The sequence below is a fragment of the Pseudonaja textilis genome, chromosome 7, assembly GCF_049901715.1.
Source record: "Pseudonaja textilis isolate UNSWEBS1 chromosome 7, rPseTex1.2, whole genome shotgun sequence".
Taxonomy (NCBI): domain Eukaryota; kingdom Metazoa; phylum Chordata; class Lepidosauria; order Squamata; family Elapidae; genus Pseudonaja; species Pseudonaja textilis.
The window spans coordinates 17,568,346-17,586,961 of NC_141996.1; the positions used below are offsets into that span (position 1 = coordinate 17,568,346).

At 38.6% G+C, this 18,616-nt stretch overlaps 1 protein-coding gene across 1 annotated transcript; it reads left to right on the forward strand.

Annotated features, from left to right (window-relative positions):
• Window positions 1-17,980, forward strand: ACAT1 (acetyl-CoA acetyltransferase 1). Its single transcript, XM_026721023.2, has 12 exons — window positions 1-126; window positions 2,956-3,003; window positions 4,100-4,217; window positions 6,228-6,323; window positions 6,999-7,099; window positions 8,184-8,327; window positions 10,884-11,034; window positions 11,440-11,535; window positions 12,282-12,395; window positions 13,752-13,816; window positions 15,455-15,612; window positions 17,464-17,980. Exons 1-12 carry the CDS (start codon window positions 91-93, stop codon window positions 17,582-17,584), a joined length of 1,248 nt encoding a protein of 415 aa, XP_026576808.1. The 5' UTR covers window positions 1-90; the 3' UTR covers window positions 17,585-17,980.
• The last annotated feature ends 636 nt before the right edge of the window (window positions 17,981-18,616 follow it).

Here is an 18,616-nt window from a genome sequence, read left to right on the forward strand (position 1 = left end):
GAGGGGGCGTGGCGCTCGTGCTGGTGAAGGTGACGGCAGAGGTGCTCCCTCCCGGGTCCAGTCGTTGAGGTGATCGAAGCGGGCGGCGGGATGCAGTGCGGGCGGCAGGTCGCGAAGCCCCTTCTGGTGAGTAGCGGCCCGCCCGTGACGGAGCCGGGAGACCCCAGAGATGCATGTTTGGTCGTGGTAGGTTGGGGGGTGGCCCCTCCCTCCCCTCCCTCGTCGTTGACCGCCACGCCATCCTTCCTCGAAAAACCCTGCTGGACGGAGGACCGGGCTGGGGGATTTCCTTACCGGACTCCTCCCTGGGCGGCCTGGGAAGGTGTGCAAGCTCTGCACCCGTTTGTTTGCCAGAGGGTCACGGGTGGAAGCAGGTCACGGGTGGAAGAGGGACCCCTGCCTTTAGGGAGCAGGGAATCCACCCGCTTTCACCTTGATGGGAGGCGTGACTTGTTTGACAATGAAACACAGGTAGTCCCCGGCTTACAACAGTTCGTTTAGTGACCATTCGAAGTTAAAAGGGCACTGAAAAAATGTGACATGACCGTTTTTCACGCTTACGACCGTTGCAGCATCCCTGTGGTCCCATGATTTACCTTCGGATGCTTGGCCACTGGCTTGCATTGATGACGGTTGCAGTGTCCTGGAGCTGTGTGATCTCCTTTTGCGACCTTCTGACAAGCAGTGGGGACATCGGATTCGCTTAACAACTGTGTTACTCATTTAAGGACTGCGGTGATTCGCTTAACAAAGAATCACCGTAAAAATGGAGCAAACTTAACAAATTTCTCACTTAGCAACATAAATTTGGGTCTCAATTGTGGTTGTAAGTAGAGGACTGCCTGTAAATTCCTTGGACAAGTGGTTGGTACGAGGCACATCTCCAAACTTGGTGTCTCTGCTGAACTGGTTGACTGGTTGACTGATTATGTGCCACCAAAATGTTTTCAACACCTAGCAACCACATAGATAGATTTTGAGTCTCCTAAGGATCAAAGGGCCACTCATTGTCCCTGTCGTTGAGTTCTACCACCTTACTGTGGTCACCCTCTTCTCTTTCCTTCCACCTTTCCCAGCCTGTTCCAGAGAGTTGGGTTTTGCATAATGGGTCCAGATTAAGATAATTTGAACCTGACCCTTTGGATTTCAGACCAAAACTTTGGGTTAATTTGTTCAATGATTCATTGGTTTATTTTTTTTAATATATTTTTTGGGCTGTCCACAGTATTCTCAGAAGCCTTCTCCAACACAAAAGTTCAAATAGCGACTGGCCATTATAAACTCAGATTTCAGGAGAAGGAGAAAATGTCTTCCACAAAGCAATTGGAATCCAAGACTGGTGATCTACTTTTGGAAAAATATAAATGTTCCACAAAGGGACTGGTGGAAATAAAGAGGAAGGGAAGAGATCAAAGGAGTCAATCTTTTGCTTGTCCCACAATGTGTTTGGATTAACTTTGATGTTAGAGAGCAGAGATTTAGCACACTTTTAATTTATTTTTAATGGAACTGTTGGGTTTGAGGAAAGTGTATGCAGCATGTAGTATTTCTCTGTGCTAGGAGAAGACTGAACTGGATTTTTAGCTTCTGATTGAGCTCTTTAAAGTAAAATAAGATTGGCATGAGGTGCTTTGTTAAATGACAAGTATATAGTGTTAGTTGCTTTCGCTCTTTCTGGTAATAAAGGCAGTGATTTCATAGGACGGATTAATGAAATATAGTGGATTAATGAAATGTGACACCTCCCCTTTTTGGTAAGAGGTGTTCTCTGTTGTGTTGGTAATTCTCAAAATTGCTGCTTAGAGTATGGTATTATTGTTTCTATAACTGGGATCATTTATGAACAGGACTCTTGTGTGTATCATTTGTATGCAAGCAGATAAAAAGAATTAATCAGTAATCTCCGTGCTGAAATGTTTGCTAAGGCAAAGTAGCTCAAATAAACTAAGATACAGAATGAGGCTTTAAGCTTTAAATAACAATTAGATAATGTCGATAGAATCAGACAATAAATAAGCAGCACTCATCCATCTAGGCTACTACACTCAAGAACATTTTTGCCATTTTACAGCAACGGTTCCTTAGCTGATAAGAATCTAATAGTTAAAATATTTCTATTTATGTGGTAAAATACTACAGGTATCCATATCCATATGTGAATAGAAAAAAAAAGGATGTAAAATTTTGGAATATGTGACGCAGGGTTAGGAAAGCCGCAGGAAAGAACTTGTAAATGTCAGGATTTGATCAATGGACAAGTACAAGTGCTAAGTCCAGACAAGGGTATCAAGCTGGAAGAAATAGGTGAAAGGTCAACAAGAAAAGATAGTGTATCAGGATATTGTAAGGAAAATAACAAAACAGTGTTCCATTAAGGTCAAGTTGAGAAATCAAGCGGCTAATGTAATGTCTATTGAAACCTGATTCCTGGCAATTGACTGCTTAACTCACAGGCAGGACAAAAGAACCAATCAAAACTAAGACGTCCTGCATGGACATAGTGCGAGACATACCTAGAATTAGATACAACTCTAGGATATGGCAAGGCAGAAGTCAATAAAAGCTGTAGTCTTACAGAGGGTGAAGGAGAGAAAAATAAGCATCAGTAGCTGAGGGGCAGCTAGTATACACATTCATCATTCCTTGCTTTACAGTCACTTTGGCTACTTACCCCGGTGTAGGAAATTTGAATGAAGTGATAATGACTTTTATTGTAATAACTTTGTTCAAGTTTCCTTTGCTGCCTGCTTATGGATCTCTATGCAGTGTATATTAGAGAGCATTGTATATCTTTTAACAATAAAAACATTTAAAAGTTTAGCAGTTATGTATGATGATTCAGTAGCCGAATGTCTTTCATGACGATCTCTAGTCCAAAAAAAGACTGATTGTAGTATAGACTTGATCTTTCCATTCTGCAAGTTATGCCATATTTACAATAGATTTCTTTTGCAGGCATTACGATTTTCAAGCCGAAGCTACTCATCACAACGTGGTTTAAATGTGAGTCTTGCTAAAATAATATCTTGAAATATTGTGGCTCCAAACTAGCGGTATGCTTATTTTATGAAGACATAGTATTTATCTACTACAGGGGTGTCAAATTTGCAGCGTCACTTCATGTGATGCATGGCAACTTTTTCCCCCTTCGCTAAACCGGGAGGGGGGGGGGACCACACGATGCATCTGGCCCATGGCACTCCTGCTCTACTAGCTGTAATTAGAAAAGCACAGGCAAGACCAGCATATCGTTGCGTGAAGTTTTGTCCTAAAGGCACCGCATGCATTTGTTTCTATATATAAATATAGGAAGCAGTACTAAATTGTTAGTTTTGTGCATTTCTAAAACTAACATTGCTTTCTCAAACCTGTGATGCCAAAATAAGCCAAATGGTGTCCAGAATGCCACAGATGCTTTTACTACTGCAGGAAGTCTAGACTACTTATAATTTGACTCAGATATATTGTCATAAAAACTTTACTTTTTTTTCTCTTAATCCTTGAAACTATTAATACATTTAAACCATCATGCTTTTTGACCCTCTCTCGAAAGAGCAAAAGGGAACCTTTCCATTGTATGGTTTAGGTAGGTTGTTTAATTAACTGTAACTTTGCTGAGACGTTACTGTACTGCAGGGGTGTCATATTCGATTTCATTGAGGGCCGCATCAGGTTTGTGTTTGAACTCAGAGGCTGCAGAGGGGAGTGGCCAGGGTGGGAATGACCAGCTCAATGTCACTCATCAGGGCTCAATTTTCAGCCACATCAGCCCTCCTGGGCTCCATGTTTGGCCGTGATGTCCTCCTGCAGCCCTCTGCCAGCAAAAACGGAACTCGAGGAGGCCATGGACTCCTTTTTCGCTGGCAGAAGCACTGTGGGCTGGTCTTTTCCAGGGTGGGCCGGCAGGCCAGATCTAAGCACCCCATGGGCCGGATCGTGCCCCTGGGCCCTGAGTTTGACGCCCCTGGTGTACTGCATTTGAATAAATAGATTTGTATTGGTTCAGTAATTAACAGTATGCATTGAATATTCTTAGAATGTAAAATATGATTCTGAAAAAACACTTTCAGTTAAACCAATGTAACGCTTTGCTCATCAGGAGATAGTTATTGTGAGTGCTGTCCGGACACCAATTGGATCCTTCCAAAGTTCCCTCTTCTCACTGCCTGCCACTAACCTTGGTGCCATTGCAATTAAAGGAGCAGTTGAAAAAGCAGGTACGTAAGGAAGCTTTTACTCTTGCTTTATTCCCACTATTTAATCTTCACTGATTTTACCATCAGTGAAGATGATGGAGCTAGTTGAGATGGCGAAAATGACAGTTTTGATCAGAGAAAAGACAATAATTAATTTTCAGTGTTGATTAGAAACCCCTTCTGGACTTATTGCATGAAATAGAAAAAGTGAAATTTTGATAATGGTAGAAACAATAAAAATTGCAGGTAGTCCTTGACTTACGACCACAATTGAGCCCGCAATTATGATCATAAGTCATCAACAGTAGTTAGTAGGCTGCCATGTGACTGTGCCTATTTTTATGACGTTTTTTATGGTGGTGGTTAAATGAATGTTAAGCAAACCCATTCTTTACTATGATGCATTTTTTTGCCAGAAGCAAATGCTGGTTTCTGGTTTCAGTCATATGGCCATTGTTGCAAACAGTCATTAATGTGGGCAGTTTGCCAAGCACCCAAAATGCAGTAATGTGACTGTGCTTTGGGGTGGGGTGGGAAACCAGTGTCGGAAGTTCAGGTTCAGATTGCAAGTACCTTTTTTTTGAGTCCATTATAACTTTGAATGGTCGCTAAGCGGGCAATCGAAAGTCACAGACAACTTATAAACTAGAATAGTGTAAGGTCAATTTAACTTTATATTTATACTTCTTGTAAAAGAAAATCAAAAGCATTTTTTAAAATATTTTTTTTCTTTTTCTTTCTGCATTTTTGACTTTGTTCGTGTTAGGAATGTAAGTCACCTAATAGTTGGGTTGGAAAATATATAAACCAGGATAGACATTTTAATACTGTCTCTTTAAGGGAATGCTAAAATGGTAATTGGGTGTGGTTCCTCAAATGTCCATAAGATGGAGCCAGAAACTTGGGTTGTTTTAGGCTTGTTCTGTTGCTGAGAGTGTGTTCCTGCATTCCCCTATTGACTGCTACTGATCATCGTTATTTTTGGATTTGATGTAAGTCTGTTACTGAATTGTTTATGATACTGGACTTTGATTTTGGATTATCCCTGGACTGAAAACTGACTGCTTTAACTGTGAATGACTTGGACTGTTTGTTGACCTTTGCTTAACCGTTTTACTGGAAGTAAAAGCCTACATTTTACTATACAGTGTAGCTATGTGCTGCTTGTGTGTTATTCTTCACCACTCTCACTATGTCTCCCTGTGTGAGCTCATTCTCCTAACGAGGAATTACCTCAACAGTTCACTCTTTACTTTTCTTTCTCTCTTAATTATTAGTTCTTATTTTTTTCTTTAAAAATTCAATAAAATTGTCCGTAAAGAAATCTCATTTTACCAATAGTAATAGCAATAGCACTTAGATTTATACATTATATCACTTTACAGTGCTTTACAGCCTTCTCTAAATGGATTACAGAGTCAGCATATTTCCCCCAACAATCTGGGTCCTAATTTTACCTAGCTTAGAAGGATGGAAGGCTGAATCAACCTTGAGCCAGTGAGACTCAAACTGCTAAACTGCTGGCAGTCAGCAGAAGCAGCCTGCAATACTGCACTCTAACCACTGCACTACCCGTGGCTCATAATACCCAAAATACCAGTTATAACTGTATATACTTTAGTATGTGTTCCTAAGATTCTTTCTTACTGTTTTTTTTTTCTGGATTATATAAAATGGTTACTTGAAAGGGGCCAATCAGTCTCCTGGTTTTTATCTGAAAGGTAAGAAAGAAGTATGAATGTCAGTAAATTGAATTCTATAGTTTTGAACAAAGTTTTTCTTAACAGAAGTTTAGACAGCGGAAGACTTCTTTAGCTGCATTCGGCTGAATGCTGTTATATACATGATTGATATCTTTCACAGGCAGCTTTCTGGAAGATTCCATCCTTGAATTGCTGAATTTTACACATCCTGTTTTCTGAGGAAACACAGGTTACAGGTGTAGAGAACTAATTTCGAATCTTTACTGGACTTACGGTGCAAGGCTATCCCTTCCATAATTATCATATACATTTCTCTAATTGTTATTAGGTATCCCTTCTCAAGAAGTGAAAGAAGTATACATGGGAAATGTTATCCAAGCTGGAGAAGGACAGGCTCCTGCAAGACAAGCGACCCTTGGTGCCGGTACTACGATTCTTTTTATTATTGTTCTGACCCAGCCTTAGCAGAAGCAAGAAACACACTCTTTGTCATGAAAACCCCCTCTTTACTTAGCTCTTGTGAATTAATTGCATTCACCCACCAAAAAGTCCAGGCTATAGTCCTTCAAGGAGTTAACTGCAGTACAGACCTTAGCAGTTCCTTGCGATAATTGCAAAGCTGTGAGCTTCCAGCCAAAAGGCTGCAAATTAAGTTCTGGCAAACAGTCTTTGTGACACGAAACACAATGAGCAAAATCTTCAGAAATACAAATCGTTGTCTCCCACGACAGCCACTCCCCTTTCCTTCTATTTATTCTCCAGCCAGGGAGGGGCCATTCAGCATCCACATGTGCTTTGCTCCCAAGTCAACTCCTTATCCTCCATTGCTCACCTCTCCTGATTGCTCTGAGCATACGTGCATCTGGAACAGGCCCCAGCTATTCTTCCTCCTCACTTATCTCGGCCTCCAAAGGCAGCTGCCTTTCCGGTGGCTGGGAAATGTCGGACGGCCCTGTCTCTATCTGTGCGTCCAACAGAGAGCATCCATCAGAGCCTTCCCCAGACTCCAGAACTGGCCCAAGTTCCTCCCCAACATCTTCATTGGCAGGCCACAACAATTATTTGACATATATCTGGGATTTATCTTTATTTGGCACAGGCTTACCAGTTTCTACTCCTTGCACAACCGTCAACAAAGTTTGTGCTTCTGGAATGAAATCTATTATGATGGCAGCCCAGAGTTTGATGTGTGGGAGTCAGGTAGGCTATTCTGTACTTTCACGATTTGTGGATCTATATGAACTTGAAACTTCTTTATTTTGAAGTAAAGAAGGCTACAATTCTTAGTCTACAAATGACCATTGTTGGTTAAGAAAGTCTTGTGAATGAATTATTGAATTGATACTCTGAATATCAAATGAAAAGTAACAACTGGAAGATTAGAAAAATACTTCAATGTTGGCGACGGATTTTTTTTTTAAATGTCTAATTTATCCTTTTTTGGAAAGGCTGTTTTTACTACTAACCAAATACATTTCAGCATCTCATAATTTACAAAAATCAACATTTTATCCACAATATGAATATGTAGTTGATAAATAGATGAGCATGTTATATGTTTAAGTAATTTTTAGATTTTTTTGTCTGTTTATTTGGTTTGATTTTTTATTTTATTTTGGTACATTGTTTTTGTACATTGTTTTTGTACATTATTTTATCAGTATTTCTTCTTTAAAAAAATATTGCAGTACAATAAAATAAGTCTTAGTGTTATATATAGACCTTTCAGGTTTTGCCTGCAAGGGGATACAAACCTTAAATCCTTCCTTGCCCTAGTAGACTTCTGCTAGTCCAGAGGGCTCTTTATTTAGGTCCTTTTCTATTTCGGCACCCTTAAAATCTTCCGCATAAAGTTGAGGGGCCTCTGGAGTTATTTGCAAGTGATGTATTCTGCCTTTCTGCTCCATCATGGAAACCTTTCTGGTGGTGGAAGTGTACAACTGGATTCAATTCCAAGTATCATCTTGTTTTAATGACCCCATAATCCCTTGCTGGGTGGAGTCTGGGCAACTGAATGGAGCTAGTGTTCTAATAGCCGGATGCCCTTCCTGTCGCCAGTGCAGAGTTTGGTTCAGTAGATATATTTTCAGTGTGCCCAGAGAGAAATATTGGCCTCTACCTAGGATCAAACTCACAGGCTCCTGATTGTGAGGAGAGAGCACCACCTCTAGGCCAAGCATCCATTCAGTACCAAGTATTTCTTTTCATATTGTTAAATGAATGCATTTTGTGTGTGTGTGTGTGTGTGTGTGTATGCTAAATAGCTGTAAAATCTTCTGAACAGGATGTGATGGTGGCTGGAGGAATGGAAAGCATGTCAAACGTCCCCTACACCATGACCAGAGGAACAACACCTTATGGAGGAGTGAAGCTTGAAGATTTGATTGTCAAAGATGGCTTGACAGATGTTTACAACAAGATCCACATGGTAAATGGTCTTGCGACTATATTTCATTTTAAACTTTTAAATAATTTTGAATTATTTTTGAATAAAAACTAAATTGCTACAGTTCATTGAAAACAGGGGTCCCCAAACTTGGCAACTTTAAGACTTGTGGACTTCAACTCCCAGAAGTCTTAAAGTTGCCAAATTTGGAGACCTCCGATTTGACACGTAGTTTTCCCCCAATCCTGCTGGCACAGAGCATGGTTGGGTGGAACTGCATCTTATAGAATGGTGCCTTGCCCAGAAAGCAACAGTCGTAGAGTTTTTCTTTTCCCATTTTAATCACATATCCTAATGTCATTATTTTCTAATTGCTGGCCATTTATATGAAACAGGGCTGGAAAACAATTGCTCAGAGCGTTCAGGCAAATGGCTATTAATAGGAATGGGAGAATTCAGAAAACAAGCATTTTGTAAACCTCCCAGAGTTTTTGGGAATTGAGCAACGTATCAATTTTAATAAATAAAATAAAATAATAAAAATAATTTTGAGTGCCAGCCTCTTTTGAAATTGTTCCCACAAAGTTCATAGAGTTAGGTGCCTGGTATTCCACTGTCACATAGGCACAATTGTATCTTTTATTTGGACACTATCATTGACAACTACGACATGGCTATACAAGCTGTTTAGATAGACTCTAATATCCAAAGAGGCAAACTCTAATATCCAAATAGGTAGGGGACGTGGTGGCTCAGTGGTTAAAACGCTGAGCTTGACGATCAGAAAGGTTGGCAGTTTGAATCCCTAGCGCCGTGTAACGGAGTTCAAAAGCATGTAAAAATGCAAGTAGAAAAATAGGGACCACTTCAGTGGGAAGGTAACAGCGTCCCATGCATCTTTGGCGTTTAGTCATGCCAGCCACATGACCACGGAGATGTCTTCGGATAGCTTTTCGGCTTTGTAACGGAGATGAGCATCGCCCCCTAGAGCTGGAAACAACTAGCACCTATGCCTTTAATATCAAAATATTGATTATTCTCTTCACAATGCAAGAGACCTTTTAAAAATGCTGTGCATGTTATTTTTCTGTTTTAAGAGTTTTAACCCCCACCCCACCCCAGTTAGCTTATTTGTGGGAACAAACAGATAAAAACTTATTTTGTTTAGTTAGCAGCTGTTATCTCTTAAGTGATACTATAGGCAAAATCTCTGCTACCATGAACAGACATGGAGTTGATGGTTTACAATCTTCTAAAATTACCTGAAAGGCTAAGGCCTTTTTTGCTGCAGTAATTTAAACGCCTTCTATTCAAATATTTTTTATTCCTTTACCTATTGGGCTGTAATTAAAACAGGTAGTCCTTGAGTTATGACCAAAAGTAACTCCTCACAGTTGTAGCTCGTGATAGTCATGAAATGGCTGGTCACATGACCAACCTGATTTTTATGACCTTTTTTTGCACTGGTTGTTAAGTGAATTATGGTCATTAAGTGAATTGGTGGTTATTCTCCACTGGGATTATTAAACAAACAGATGGCTCACTATGCTGCAGTTTTGCCAAAAACTGGAAGTAAATGCCAGTCTTGGGCAAAAATACAAAATGTGGTTATGTGTCCCTGGCACATTGTAAATGGCCAGAAATGTGGTCTGATTGCCAAGCATCTGTAGTGTGATCATGTAACAACGAGAGAAGGCACAAACAGTCAGAACTTCAAATCTGGGTCATATGTATCACTCAGGTGGGTCTGTTGAATGGTTGTTAAGTGATCAATCTAAATCAAGGACTGCCTGTGCAATTTAAACTTCCAGTGATTATGAGCAAAGGAAGTTTAAAATAGTTAGTACAGGTCAGGGGTGGGATTCAAATTTTTTAACAACTGGTTCTGTGGGTGTGGCTTAGTTGGTGGGCGTGGCTTGGTGGTCATGTTTTTGGCTGGGTGTGGCCAACTCAACATCACTCACATCGAGGCACGCATCTCCTTGCCTGGCTTCTTGTGACTGTGGGGATGCTGCAACAGTTGTAAGTGTGAAAAATGGTCATAAGTCACTTTTTTCAGTGCCATTGTAACTTTGAATGGTCACTCCACACAAGCAAAGTACCAGCAAAGGAGAGGAAAAAATTCCAGAGACGTTCCTCAGACAGGAAGTCTAGTCCTGCCAAAAATGTAATAAGGGTTAACAGAGAGGCAGTTTCTGTAAGCAACACCAGAATGTTTCCTTCCTGCCTTCCTTACAGGATTAGGCCAGTAATTTCTTCTAACAACCAGTTCTCTGAACTGCTTAGAATGTTAACAGCCGGTTCTAGCGAATAGGTGCGAACTTGTAGAATCCCACCCCTGGTACAGGTACTATACATTTACTACACGTAAGTTCATTTATTTAGTTAAATTATCAATTGCTGAAAATGTTTTAGTTCAAAGCTGCTATCCATTATCTTATAGTACATGTGGTTTGAATTAACCTTAAATTTCATTAGGAATTTAAGATTAATTCAAACCACATGCACTATAATTAAATTATATGCGGCATGAGATATGTAAATGATCTCTACACTTTACAAAGCCTCATATTTCCCTTTTTTTTTCATTGGCCCCAGGGTAATTGTGCTGAGAATACTGCTAAGAAATTTTCTATATCACGGGAAGATCAAGATACTTATGCTATAAAATCCTATACCAAAAGCAAGGAAGGTTGGGAATCTGGAATATTTGCAAAAGAAATTGTGCCCGTTACTATTTCTCAAAAAGGTAGTATGGATTAATGTACAATATCTTTTCCATTTTAAATTGTTTTGATACATGGCATGCTTCATTTTTCAAATGTGAAATCCAATCCTGTTATTTGACTGATCTTCAGCATTAATACATATTTGAAGAATGATAAGAAAAACATAATTTAAACCAGAATTTTCTGATTTTGATGATTTCAGTGCCTTAACTTAAATCAACCTACTCATATACTAGAGCAATGAAACATGAGATGGACAGGGCAAGGAATGAGATGGTGCAAAAGATTCTTATATGTTCAGCTGTCCTTTGGAAAATAAGAAAAAGTTAACGTCTAGCAGGTCACTGATAGAGCCTTTTTGCTGAATTGGACTTTGTGGTCAAAGTTTCAAATATTTTTTTTACTAAACAGAATCTTTACTTTAGGAAAACCAGACACTGTGGTTAAAGAAGATGAAGAATACAAGCGTGTGGATTTTAGTAAAGTTCCAAAATTGAAGGCGGTTTTCCAAAAAGAAAATGGTAAGATTTGTCGTCCATTTTTAATGTGCTAGAATTTATTTCAGATATTGACTGTCTGTGACTGTCAAGAGTCTTCTCCAATTTCAGCAGTAGCAATATTCTTCCTTTCTTACTTCTTCAAAGCTTCCATAGAGTGTCAAACATTCCAGTATACGAATATATTTTGTAAAGCCTTCATAACTACTTTACAGAGTGGTAGTTGGCAGCATATTTCTTGATTGCTTGCTTGTTTAAGATTACGCCAGCTATGTTGGATTTAGGCTGCTGTACATTTTATAGCAATAGCCCTTACAGCCCTCTCTAAGCAGTTTACAGAGTCAGCATATTGCCTCCAACAATCTGGGTCCTCATTTTACCAACTTTGGAAGGATGAGTCAACCTTGAAGCTGGTGTGATTCGAACTGCCAAATTGGAGGAGCTGACAGTCAGCAGCAACAGCCTGCAGTACTGCGTTCTAACCACTTGCACCATCATTTGACACAGGTGAAGGAGGAATTGATAACACTATAGGATAGTGCTTCTCAATTTTTTCCTTTATTGCTCTAAGCAATTTATCAGAAAGCCATTATTTGTATGTCCCTGCTATGATTGGATAATTGGTTTATGTATTATTACCCAAAGAAAAACCACTTGTACCCGATGTTTGGTTAGTTTGCCCAGATTTAGCGAGCACCATTGTAGGGGAATGCATTGTGTTTAAATTGTTCTTCCTAGTAAATTGTTTTTCCCTAATGAATTTTTTCCAGGAACAGTCACTGCTGCCAATGCTAGTACACTGAACGACGGAGCAGCTGCTTTGGTGCTGATGACTTCGGAAGCGGCCAAAAGACTGAATGTGAAGCCATTGGCTAGGATAGTAGGTGAGGATTGTCCTTCCCCTTGGTGAAATCATCCTATGCAGATAGGCCTTCGACTTATAACAGTTCGTTTAGTGACCATTCAAAGTTACAACGGCAGTGAAAAATGTGACTTAGGACCATTTTTCACACAATCATTGCAGCATTCCCGTGGTCATGTGATCAAAATCCAGATGTTTGACATCTGACTCATATTTATGACTGTTGTGGTGTCCCAAGTGATCCCTTGTTTTGACCTTCAGACAATCAAAGTCAATGGGCAAGTCAGATTCACTTAACAGCCATGCTATTAATGTAACAACTGCAGTGATTCACTTAACAACTGTGGCAAGAAAGGTCATAAAGTGGAACAAAATTCACTTAACCAATATCTCACTTAACAACAGAAATTTTGGGTTTCATTAGGTTCCATTGTTCCAAAATTTCAGATGTTTGTGTTTTTCCCCCCCTTATTTATTTATTTTTATTTTTATTATAAGAATACAACATGGTTCATCCATGCTGGCATTACAGTTGTTACACATATATAAATTTTACTTCACCATTTACAATCCTCTTGTCTGATACATTGTTTACTAATTATTCTAATCATCGTAGCTACTTATGTTCCGACCTTGCCTTCTTCTATGCACCCACTGATAGAATTTATTCCACGTTTCATAGTACTCAGATTCCCCCTTGTTTTTTTATTCTAGAATTAACCTGTGCAATTCTGCACAGGCCATAATTTTCCTTATTATGACTGTTTCTGGCAGTTTGCTTTCTTCCTTCCAATATCAGGCACATATTTTCACATGTGGTGAACCTGCAATGCTGTAAAAAAGTATTGGAGACTGATCCAGACATGGGTGGAACAAATGGTGGGAGAGTGTATTCCATTTAAGCCGGAATTTTTTCTCCTAGGAGTAATACCAGGATATAGGAAGAATTTAATTTATCTAATAGTACATGTGTTGACGGTGGCTAGAATAATATTTGCGCAATACTGGAAGTGAGATATTTGTTAAATGAATTTCATATGTATATGTATATCTCTGAGTAAGACTGGTAGTGGAGGTCTTCTTTTCATTTTGTTTTATCTGTAGATTAGGCAGGAAGGACAGATATTTTTTTTTATCAAGTGGTTTCAACCAATTGCAATTTTGCCAAAAGCCATTTTTTTTAAAAAAAAAATGAGACTTTGGAACTTTTCAATGCAAGTTCTCTTGCACAGACTTTTTAAAGTATCTTTTAAGGAATGAACTCTGAAATTGTGCTCCTGATAGAGGCATCATTGTCAGAATAACATTCAATATTACGAGTAAGTAAAGCAACATTGAACAAAATGTTTCTTTTCTAATTCATGTTTCTGTTCTGCAGGTTTTGCAGATGCTGCTGTTGATCCTATTGATTTTCCCATTGCACCAGCACAAGCTGTTCCTAAGGTGAACATCTCTACCATTGCTCTACCTTCATTTAGTTGCTCATTTAATTCTGCGTTTCAGTCTTCATTTGAAATGTAATATAACAGAATTTAAAATTAATTTCTAAAGTAGATTATCTGCTCTAGGTTTAAAAACCAATCTAAAAAAATATAAAAATGTAGGATTAACTACTTAGTGTTGGTGATTTGGAATTGAGTGAACCATAGCATTTTAGTTCTGGTTAGTTTAGGAGAAATTAATGCCAGATTGTATTTGAACAACTGGAATAAATAAATCAAGTAACAAAGAGACACTGGCATACGATGGATAATATCTAATTTAAATTAATGTAATATTTTCTGCTCACATTCTACTTTAAGACTGATCAAAGACTGATCATTCTACTTTAAGACTCATCAAATGGGTCCATTTACAGTAGCATCTAGTCTAATGAAAATTTTTAAAGATGTCAAAAAATTTGTCTTGTAAATATCATTATATTATGTAATATTTTAATTTCCCAATATGTATTCTTTGGTATTTCAATGGATTTTGCTTCTTTGGATTAACTGCTGTCTTTGTAAATTATTTGTTCTTGTTCTCTGACATTTATTTATTTATTATATGTTCTGTGTCCTGCAATGATCCAAGACCATGCATTGAAAATCAATTGTATCCTCCTTTTTAGAATAATTAAAAAGAAAATAAAGGACAAGAATTGGGACTGGAATTTATGTCACAAAATGACACAGTTGTAAAGTGTGACATCATGTGACCACGCTACTCAGTGACGATAGTTCCAACATTTCTGGTTGCCATTATTAAGTGAATCCCATGTTATGCATGACATCACGTCACCATTTTTGACCTGCTGACTTCCCTGTTGACTTTGCTTATTGGAAGCCAGCAATGAAGGTCATAAATGGAGAGATCATGAGATTGTGGGATGCTGCAAAGTTGTAATTGCAAGCTGGTCATTGGCCCCTTGGTTGTGATCATGTGACCACTGGGACAATGTGATAGACAGAATTTGAGGACTGATCATAAATACCACTTGTTCAGTGCCATTGTAAGTTTCACTGGTTGCTGCATGAGTAGTCATTAAGTGAGGGACATTTGAATTCCTTTATCATAATTGAACTATATCCCCATAGATTTAGGCCATTATTGGCTTTACAACTTTGCAAGGATGAAAATCTATTTAGACTGCCTAATTTTAAAACGGGGGGTCTTCAGAACTTGACAGGTTTAAGACTTATGGACATCAACTCCCAGAATTCCTCCTCCAGTCATGTTAGCTCAGGAATTCTGGGAGTTGAAGTCCACAAGTCTTAAATTTGCCAAGTTTGAAGATCCTTGTTTTAAAAGCTAATGGATTTCAGCTTAGATAGATGGAATTGTTATCTGTAGCCCAGGGCTATGTGTGGTTTTCAGCATTTTCTAAAATTTGGTTCTATTTTTTCCCATTGTAATTAAGTTTCAAAATCTGGGATTTTAGCGTTGAGGTTGTGAGTTTTTATTTTGTCTTTTCTGCTTTTTTCTTGAATTCTGTGCGGGTGTGTCATGATCTGCTCATAAAATTCTGGTAGTAAAGCAAATAGTATAAATGTTATCTGTACATACATGCCAATTTTTAAATAATGGTGTTTTTCCTTTCAGCTACTTGCTCAGACAGGACTCAAAAAGGAAGATATTAAAATGTGGGAAATCAATGAAGCATTCAGTGTTGTTGTCCTAGCTAACATTAAAATGCTAGACATTGATCCACAGAAGGTAAATATTCATGGAGGAGCAGTTTCTTTGGGACACCCAATTGGGTAAGTTAAAAAAAATACATTACCTGGTGGTGGGAAATAACTGATCCTTGTATAGGTAGTCCTCAGTTTATGACTGTAATTATCCCCAGTCATAACTCATGCTAGTCATTAAGTGGTTAATCATGTGAATGCATCTAATTTTATGACCTTTATTGTGGAAGTTAATCAATGGATGCTTTTTGACAAAAACTGGAAGTAAAGGCCAATTTCAACAAAACCATCATAAATTGTTGGGTCAAGTGCCCAAAATATAATCACAATTTATTTATTTCACATTTTTGAACTGCCCGTCTCCCTGAAGTCCCCTAACTCTCAAAAGCTGCCTTTTACTGAGACTATTTAATATAACCCAATACTGGCTTTTTATTGAGATCCTTGCAATGAATTTATATAACTGACAATTAGCATATCTTATACTGATTTTATCTCTGAGCAATATTTGAAATAGCTCATGTTGCATACTTGTTCTTATCCGATTGTAAAATGCCACATAGAAAATATTCACAAACTATTACTCAGATTTAAAAAATATTTTAGAGATAAGGGAACTAGGTGCCTCCAAATATTTCTAATATTAATTTGCAGATTGGACAACAGCTGACTGCATATATTCTAAAGTGTTGTAAGGCATGTTGGGGAAAAAAGTTCCCAGTTGTGCCAGAATTACAGTTCATCTAATTAGTACTTACTTGGGAAAACTAGTAGAATATTAGGAGCATCAACCATTGCTTGCTAGACTTTGTCTTTGAACTCAAAAGCAGTTGAATTATCTTTGTAGTAGTAGGAAAGCTTTGACTTTCCAGAGATTTTTAGACTGGATCTTTGAATTGGCTGCTTGAGATAATGGGAATCTAGTGGCTGTACGTTCTTCACCCCTGCTCTAGTGTATCTCAGCCTGGAACATGGTGCAGTATGCATGAGTCATCTGAGAATCATTGTTTTTCAGCTCTGCATTAGATAAAGCAGTGATCTCACCCAGTACAAAGCAGTTCTACTTTAGGATTCCTATGCCCTATCATTCCACAACTCTGATTTAACAGCTTTTGCATGGTAATCTCTTTTTCCTGCTCTCTACCTTTCGACACCTCCACTGAACTGCTGTCTTCTCCTGAGGCCCAACACACATCATGGTGAGAAAGGAAGTGAAGCTATCGGAATTAAACTCACTATAGCAATAGCACTTAGACTTATATACCGTTTTATAGTGCTTTATAGCCCTCTCAGAGCGGTTTACAGAGTCAGCATACTGCCCCCAACAATTTGGGTCCTCATTTTATCCACCTCAAAAGGATGGAAGGCTGAGTCAACCTTGAGCCTGGTGGGATTTGATCTGCTAAATTGCAGTAGGAGTAGCTTGCAGTACTGCACTCTAACTACTGTGCCACCAAGGCTCCCTAGCCTTATAGGAAGTATATACCCGTATTTTTCGCTCCATAAGATGCACTCTCCCCCCCCCCCACAAAAAAAAAAAAGTGGGTGAAAATGTCTATGCATCAGTGCAGGTCCTTTGGGGATTAGCAGCCGGGCCACAGCAGCAGGTTCTTTTACAGTGCTGAACCCCGCCTCTTCTTTGTCATTGCCCTCCACTTCTGTCTCTTTTCCGCATGCAGGAGTCAATAGGCAGAGCTGGCACATGAGAGGACACTTATCTGTGGTCCTCTCAGGCTCTGCCTGATATTTTTCTTATTTTCCTCCCCTAAACCTAAGTGAGTCTTACGGTCAGATGTGTCTTGTAGTGTGAAAAATATATTTAAACTGACTAAAAACACTTGTTTACACAGGATACGTTGAAAAAGCTAAGCAAAGACGGTATTCCGACTTGAAACTCTTTTTTCTTCTTCTCTATTTCAGGATGTCTGGTGCAAGAATAGTTGTTCACATGACTCATGCCCTGAAACAAGGAGAACATGGCCTTGCTGGCATTTGCAATGGTGGTGGTGGGGCCTCTGCAATATTGATCCAAAAGTTATAGGTTCTGATCTCAAGCTCTAAGGCCCAACTTACAAATAGCTGTTACAACTGTGATTGGAATTGCAGTATAGAGGATTAATTTGCCTGCCATTGTTAAACAAAATTATGTCTTTTTATTATAGCATGTTTTCATGCAAAATGTTTTTTATATCTTGGACTATAAAACACATTAATTATCACCCAATGCTGCCCAATGTCTACTGAATTGTAGACATTCTTTTGCTCTTCTCCCTTTGCCTCCTAGAATGAGGGTGGTGGGTTGTGGCATGCGTAATTTTGCCCTGAAAACAACTGCTTTGTTGGAGGAAGATCAGATAGAAGTAACATTGGATTATGTTTCCACAATTAGTAGAAATAAACAAGAAGAGCTATTGAATAAATATTTACTATACAATAATAATGAATTGGTTCCTTATTCTAGCTCGGGGACTTAGGCCAATCACAACTTGTTATTTGAGTGTCAAGCTTTTTTAAAAAAATAGCATTTTGAAGTTAGTGTATAGTATAGTATTAGTATAGTACAGTACAGTGGTGGGATTCAAAATTTTTTTACTACCGGTTCTGTGGGCATGGCTTGGTGGACGTGGCAGGGGAAGGATACTGTAAAATCTCCAAAGGTGGTATCTGCCGGTTCTCTGAACTACTCAAAATTTCCACTACCAGTTCTCCAGAACTGGTCAGAACCTGCTGAATACCACTCTGGTATTAGTATAGTAAATTGAAAAACGATCTTTGCTACTGAGTACTGTAGCTCTTCTACTGAAAGCTTATCTGTATAGACTTGCTTGTATTTGTAACTGAGGAAAGTGTAAAGGAAAACCTTTTAACTTGTAATAGCAAATCACATTCTAGAAAAACAATTCCAGATAGTTAGATGGCAATTGAACTATAAACAAGAGTTAAAAGAGCAGCTAAGGACTTCTATCCAGATGGTTTCTGCATGACACAGCTTCAATCTAATTTATATAGAATTTCCCATAAAAAAGCGGTGATGAGTTGTTATATAGCTACTTTGCTCATTCATCCTCATACA